At 44.6% G+C, this 7,297-nt stretch overlaps 1 protein-coding gene across 1 annotated transcript in view; it reads right to left on the minus strand.

Moving 5' to 3' along the window:
- Positions 1-3,958: 3,958 nt before the first annotated feature.
- Positions 3,959-7,297, minus strand: part of eps8l1a (EPS8 signaling adaptor L1a) — a 37,907-nt gene continuing 34,568 nt past the window's right edge. The window contains exons 14-15 of the mRNA XM_084330288.1: positions 5,990-6,122; positions 3,959-4,687 (exon numbers count right to left, since the gene is read on the minus strand). Of these exons, the coding sequence (XP_084186414.1) occupies positions 4,601-4,687; positions 5,990-6,122 (220 nt within the window). The 3' untranslated portion in view covers positions 3,959-4,600. The remainder of the gene's footprint in view (positions 4,688-5,989; positions 6,123-7,297) is intronic.

A 7,297-nucleotide genomic window follows, 5' to 3' on the forward strand; every position in this document is an offset into this window, starting at 1 on the left:
TTCCTCCAGTTCATCTATGCTGTCATGCCAGCAAAAACAGATCAAAAAGAAAAACAAGCAAAAAAAAGGAAATCTAACCCAGACAGGCACTGCACAGTACTGCACTTGCCTCGAGCCCATTCCCATGTAGGCATACATATATATACATATATATATATATATTTTTTTCTATCCAAAGTCTGTCCATACAATGGGGCATTGGGCCTTTAGAAGGATCTGAGAAATTGTAGCAGGAAAGTAGTCCAATAGTGGGGCCCACACATCCTGAAAGGAAGCGTTGTTGCCTCTATGCATTGCACAGAGTCTTTCATGGGGTAGCACACCGAAGATCTCTCTGTACCACATCTGTATGGATGGAGGCCTATCCTTAATCCAGTTTATCAAAATGCATTTCCGGGCTGAAAGCAGAAGTTTATCAAATAGTTTGAATTGTAAGGGTGTCAAATTATTTTCCTATTTTTACTTCTATTTTACATGCTATACTATTTTATTTCATACTTATCTTGTCTAGCACAGTCTCTGGAGCGTAACAGTAAGAAGCATTTTGTATAAAAGTATTCTGTACTTCTGTATGACAACTATTAAAGAAACTTGAACTAGAACACCAGCCCTGATTCCAAACTCTAACCTTAACCAACTTCGAAAGTCGCCTAAGCTTAACCAGTGATAAAGTAGGCGTTAGGTAGTTTGCTGCTGTTCAAGGCGGAAATGGGCGCGTCACGCGATTGGGCGCACATGTCACATGACCAGAAACGTCAGTGGCCAATCAGATCGCACCAGAAACGTCAGTGGCCAATCAGATCGCAGAACGCAGAACTGGAAATCCGTTGGTAAAAGAATAGACACGGACAGGTCACATGACATGATGCACAAATGAGGAGAGCTCTTCCTGCCAGAGAGGACAGGTCACATGACGTGATGCACCAATGAGGAGAGCTCTTCCTGCCAGAGAGGACGAGTAGGGCCAGGCTTGATTGATTGATTGAAAACTTTATTAACAGATTGCAGAAAGGGTACAATAATAATAATAATAATAATGCATTTTATTTAAAGGCGCCTTTCTGAGCACCCAACAGGGTTAAAAACAAATACAATTTCACATAGTAAAAACACAGTATTACAGAGTTGCATAATTACATAGGGGAGCAGTTGTAATAAACTTGAAAGTGAGTATGCCAGAATGAACAGATGTGTTTTCAGACGGGAAACAAAGGTGGGGACTGGGAGGTTATCTATTTCACAAATTTCTTGTGGTCATGTATGTCATATATGGTATGATGAATTGAAAATGGGGGACCCTGATGTAAACTGTACTGTATTGTACCCATTCTGCAATCTGTTAACAAAAGTGTTCAATCAATCAATCAATCAATCAGGTCGCAGAGGAGGAAGAGGTTATTGCAGCAGCAGAGATGGACCACCGCGCCGCAGCTCAATACACACAATTGTTAAGGGGATGCAGACCAGAGAAAGACTTTCGTCTTGTTTACATCAGGGTCCCCCATTTTCAATTCATCATAACATATATGACATACTGTACATGACATATACAGATAGATTTTATACTTGCTATACTTATTTTCTACTTATCTATTTTGTCTAGCACAGTCTCTGGAGCGTAACAGAAAGAAGCATTTTGTATAAAAGTATTCTGTACTTCTGTATGACAACTAATAAAGAAACTTGACAGTACTGCTACATCTATACATTTATGACATACCAGATTTACAAATACAGTACTGTTTGTGATACAAAAATAGTCTAAAAAAGGCTGCCACTAGTTTTCAAGTTTCAAGTTTTGATTTGTCACATTATATAAAGTACATAATGTACATTAGAGTGAAATGCTTGCTTCTGTATGAGCCCCCTGAGATTGTGCTTCATACGTTCATTTCATTATGAATTGAAAATGGGGGACCCTGATGTAAACAAGACGAAAGTCTTTCTCTGGTCTGCATCCCCTTAACAATTGTGTGTATTGAGCCGTACTGTATTGTACCCATTCTGAAATCTGAAATTCATTCATTCATTCATACAGTAAAAAAGTCCAAACACTATACAAAATATACAATATACAAACTAAAGTACAAAATGCAAACTTTTTAAGAATGCAAAATACAAAAATGAGGTATGTATGTAGTAGAAATATTTGTGTAATAGATAGAAAATATGGTGTAGTGTTAAAAATAGTGTCTAAAGTGAATGTTAGATGTGAGTGTTTGTTTAAAGTGAGTGTGTGTATGTGGATGTGTTTTGCAATGAATGTAGATGGATGGGTCGTATATATGACTAGAGTCATATATATACAATATATTCTGCAAACAGTATTAAATATTTACTCCAATATTTACTACATCTCTCAGGTGTGGAAGGTACATCTCTCAGGTGTGGAAGGTAACATCTATCAGGTGTGGAAGGTAGAAGGTACATCTCTTAGGTGTGGAAGGTAGAAGGTACATCTCTCAGGTGTGGAAGCTAACATCTCTCAGGTGTATAACACTGCCATTTGTACATTCTAGCCTCTAAAATATCATAAGGCCTAGAAAGATCACAGACTGGGTTTTTTCTGTGTTCATTGAGGTCCAATGAATCTATCAGTGCTTTACAAAGACATGAACAATTATTGACAAGGTTTCATAGAACAGAGGACTTTTTAGAAGTCCCTTCAAGCACACACAGGTAAAAGTGTGAACAGCTACTGTACTACTGGTCTGTGCCTGTATCAGGCCCCTGTCCTCCTCCTGTCCTCCCCCTGTCATGTCCTCCTCATGTCCTCCCCATGTCCTCATGTCCTCCACCTGTCATGTCCTCCCCATGTCCTCCTCATGTCCTCCCCATGTCCTCCTCCTGTCCTCCTCATGTCCTCCACCTGTCATGTCCTCCTCATGTCCTCCTCCTGTCCTCCTCCTGTCCTCCCCCTGTCATGTCCTCCCCATGTCCTCCTCATGTCCTCCTCATGTCCTCCCCATGTCCTCCTCATGTCCTCCCCATGTCCTCCTCATGTCCTCCTCCTGTCCTCCCCATGTCCTCCTCATGTCCTCCTGTCCTCCTCATGTCCTCCCCATGTCCTCCCCCTGTCATGTCCTCCCCATGTCCTCCTCATGTCCTCCTCATGTCCTCCCCATGTCCTCCTCATGTCCTCCCCATGTCCTCCTCCTGTCATGTCCTCCTCATGTCCTCATGTCCTCCTCATGTCCTCCCCATGTCCTCCTCCTGTCCTCCTCATGTCCTCCACCTGTCATGTCCTCCTCATGTCCTCCCCATGTCCTCCTCCTGTCCTCCTCATGTTGTCCTCCTGTCCTCCTCCTGTCCTCCCCATGTCCTCCTCCTGTCCTCCTCATGTTGTCCTCATGTCCTCCTCCTGTCCTCCTCATGTTCTCCTCCTGTCCTCCTCCTGTCCTCCTCATGTCCTCCCCATGTCCTCCTCCTGTCCTCCTCATGTTCTCCTCCTGTCCTCCTCCTGTCCTCCTCATGTCCTCCCCATGTCCTCCTCCTGTCCTCCTCATGTTCTCCTCCTGTCCTCCTCCTGTCCTCATGTTGTCCTCCTGTCCTCCTCCTGTCCTCCCCATGTCCTCCTCCTGTCCTCCTCATGTTGTCCTCATGTCCTCCTCCTGTCCTCCTCATGTTCTCCTCCTGTCCTCCCCATGTCCTCCTCCTGTCCTCCTCATGTTGTCCTCATGTCCTCCTCCTGTCCTCCTCATGTTCTCCTCCTGTCCTCCTCCTGTCCTCCTCATGTCCTCCCCCTGTCATGTCCTCCTCATGTTGTCCTCATGTCCCACTAGAACACATGCAGAAAGAAGAATTCTGAGATCCGCCCTCCGATCTGTCAATCAACCCAAGACAAGCAGGAAGGTCACTGACCTTTGGCAAAACTAACATTATTTGGACACAAAACGCACAATTACTTATCTTGAATAAAAAATAAAGGTTTTTGATGTGTGTTTGATATAATCTTTCCCTGATTCCTAAGCCTTAGGAGAACACCTTTCTGAAGCCAAAGTTTATTATTGGTCTGTGTGTTTCTTTAATACAGTATTATTGTTCCGTGTGTTTCTTTAATACAGTTTATTATTGTTCTGTGTGTTTCTTTAATACAGTTTATTATTGTTCTGTGTGTTTCTTTAATAAGGGTTTGTGAGATTCAATTTACATTTTGTTTTTTATTTAGTATATATAGAGACATGATTGTACATTACTGTGTTGAGGTCATACATTCAAAACTAAAATAAGGGGGAAAAATGGCTTAGACCCCAGAAGGTTTGCAGTAAATGGTGCATTCATATTACAGCTTTTATCCAAAGCAATTTACAACTTATGCCTCACATTCACTCACACATTCACACACCAACGGTGGAGGCGACCATGCAAGATGCCAACCTGCTCATCAGGAGCAGTTAGGGGTGTCTTGCTCAAGGACACTTCGACATGCTGCCCAGGAGGAGTGGGAATCGAACCGGGAACCTTCAAATTACCAGAAGACTTCTCTACCTCCTGGGCCACTGTCGCCCAGTACATCATTGAGTCCATCATTCTCTGGTCCCAGGTCTGTGTTTGAGTCCATCATTCTCTGATCCCAGGTCTGTTTGTGGACGGGTGTGTCTCACAGTGTTCCACTCTCCATCTCCATATCAACCTTCAATTTCTGCTTCTCCATCAGAGCCTCTAGCTCAGTGGCTTTGTGTGCGTCCTGGAGAGAGAGAGAGAGAGAGAGACAGAGAGAGACACAGAGAGAGAGAGAGACTTCACCAAATGGGACAAACACCCAATTGAGACTCTGCATGCAGAATTTTGCAAATCCATTCTCCGCACCCAACGGAAAACACCAAATAATGCATGCAGAGCAGAACTAGGAAGATACCCACTAATCATCAAAATAGCCCTCACCCACAGAGAGACCCTTGAGAGATGCCCACTCAGCCAGATGGTTCTGGGACTCTGCTCACAAACACAAGCAGAGCCACCAGACAGAAACCACACTGGACTAAATCAAATTATAAGAAAACAAAAAGAAAACTATCTGACACATTGGAAAGAATCAACCCAAAACCAGAGCAAATTGAAATGCTATTTGGCCCTAAACAGAGAGTACACAGTGGCAGAATACCTGAGCACTGTGACTGACCCAAAACTAAGAAGATCCTTGACTAGGTACAGACTCAGCGAGCACAGCCTAGCCATTGAGAAAGGCCGCCATAGGCAGACCTGGCTCCCAAGCGAAGACAGACCATGCACCCACTGCACACAAGATGAGGTGGAAACCAAGCTCCACTTCTTAACAACCTGCCCACTATACCAAGACATCAGAGACATATACTTCCCACAAATTGCAAACACCCAAAGAGACTTTGAAAACATGGACAATAACTCAAAACTCCCATACCTACTGGGAGAAATACAAGAATGTGCAAACACAGCAGCAAGATTTGTGAGCTGCTGTGACAAGAAAAGGACATCCAACGGAATACAACCACCATAAAGACTACAAGAAATTCCTTCTGTAATGTACTGATTTATTTTGTTTTCTCTGTTTGATTGTTTTGTTTGGCTTTGGCAATGTAAACGTATGTTTCCCATGTCAATAAAGCCCATTTGAATTGAATTGAATTGAAATTGAGAGAGAGAGAGAGAGAGAGAGACGGAGAGAGAGAGACAGAGAGAGAGAGGGAGAGAGAGAGAGACAGAGAGCGAGAGAGAGAGAGGGATACAGAGAGAGAGAGGGAGAGTGAGAGAGAGAGAGAGGGAGAGAGAGAGAGAGCAAGAGAGAGAGAGGGATACAGAGAGAGAGAGGGAGACAGAGATAGAGAGAGTGAGAGACAGAGAGAGTGAGAGACAGAGAAAGAGAGACAGAGAGAGAGAGATGTTGTTCTTATGGACCTCAATCACAGTTTTACATACATGCAGTACTTAGGAATATATGTCTCACACACACGCACGCACGCACACACGCACACACACACACACACTGCAGGTAAAGTTAAGTGGGGCAAACCTCAAGCAGGGCCTTTTGCACCATGATCTGGCTGTAGACTCTGGCGCCGTCCTCTGGTGAGACGGTGCGGAGCTCCTCTTTATTCAAGGAGAAGAGCTGAGCGCCAGTTAGGATGCCCAGACACTGTCCTGTCCTGACAGCAGAGGTAGAAACAGTTAGAAAGCCCAGACACTGTCCTGTCCTGACAGCAGAGGTAGAAACAGTTAGAAAGCCCAGACACTGACCTGACAGCAGAGGTAGAAACAGTTAGAAAGCCCAGACTCTGTCCTGATAGCAGAGGTAGAAACAGTTAGAAAGCCCAGACTCTGTCCTGATAGCAGAGGTAGAAATAGTTAGAAAGCCCAGACTCTGTCCTGACAGCAGAGGTAGAAACAGTTAGAAAGCCCAGACACTGTCCTGTCCTGACAGCAGAGGTAGAAACAGTTAGAAAGCCCAGACTCTGTCCTGATAGCAGAGGTAGAAACAGTTAGAAAGCCCAGACTCTGTCCTGACAGCAGAGGTAGAAATAGTTAGAAAGCCCAGACTCTGTCCTGACAGCAGAGGTAGAAACAGTTAGAAAGCCCAGACACTGTCCTGTCCTGACAGCAGAGGTAGAAACAGTTAGAAAGCCCAGACTCTGTCCTGATAGCAGAGGTAGAAACAGTTAGAAAGCCCAGACTCTGTCCTGACAGCAGAGGTAGAAACAGTTAGAAAGCCCAGACTCTGTCCTGATAGCAGAGGTAGAAACAGTTAGAAAGCCCAGACTCTGTCCTGTTGTGACAGCAGAGGTAGAAACAGTTAGAAAGCCCAGACTCTGTCCTGATAGCAGGGGTAGAAGTGGGGTGTTGGGGGCCAAACATGTCCAATCAAGCCTCTTCCAGACATAGGAGCCACTGTAGATGGCCATGGGTCTTTTAAAACTCCCCTCCACTCAGAAACATGCTGCTTTAATGGTCAATTCCAGAATTTTAAGCTAGGCTAGTGGTCTAAGCTAGCTTTTTACTGAAAGCACAGAGAGGAAACTGGTGTCTATCTCCTCGTCTGACTCTGGAGAAGATGTGATGTTGGTATCTATGTAACGGTTGTGACAACGTCACCTCAAACTTCGATGCCCCGAGTGGGAGTCGAACCCCGGTCTCCCACGTCGCAGGCAACAACACAGACCGCTATACCAAGAGGTGAATTCACTACTTCGCAACGTGTCTATCTGTCTTTGAGGATGTGAGAGTGAGTTTAACCCATAGCACCACTACTCACCCCAGCCCTTCTTGACTGCTCTTCACGATACCATCCGTTACATCTATCTCCTTGTCTGACTCTGGAGAAGAC

The sequence above is a fragment of the Notolepis coatsorum genome (assembly GCF_963971535.1).
Source record: "Notolepis coatsorum genome assembly, chromosome: 15".
NCBI lineage: Eukaryota > Metazoa > Chordata > Actinopteri > Aulopiformes > Paralepididae > Notolepis > Notolepis coatsorum.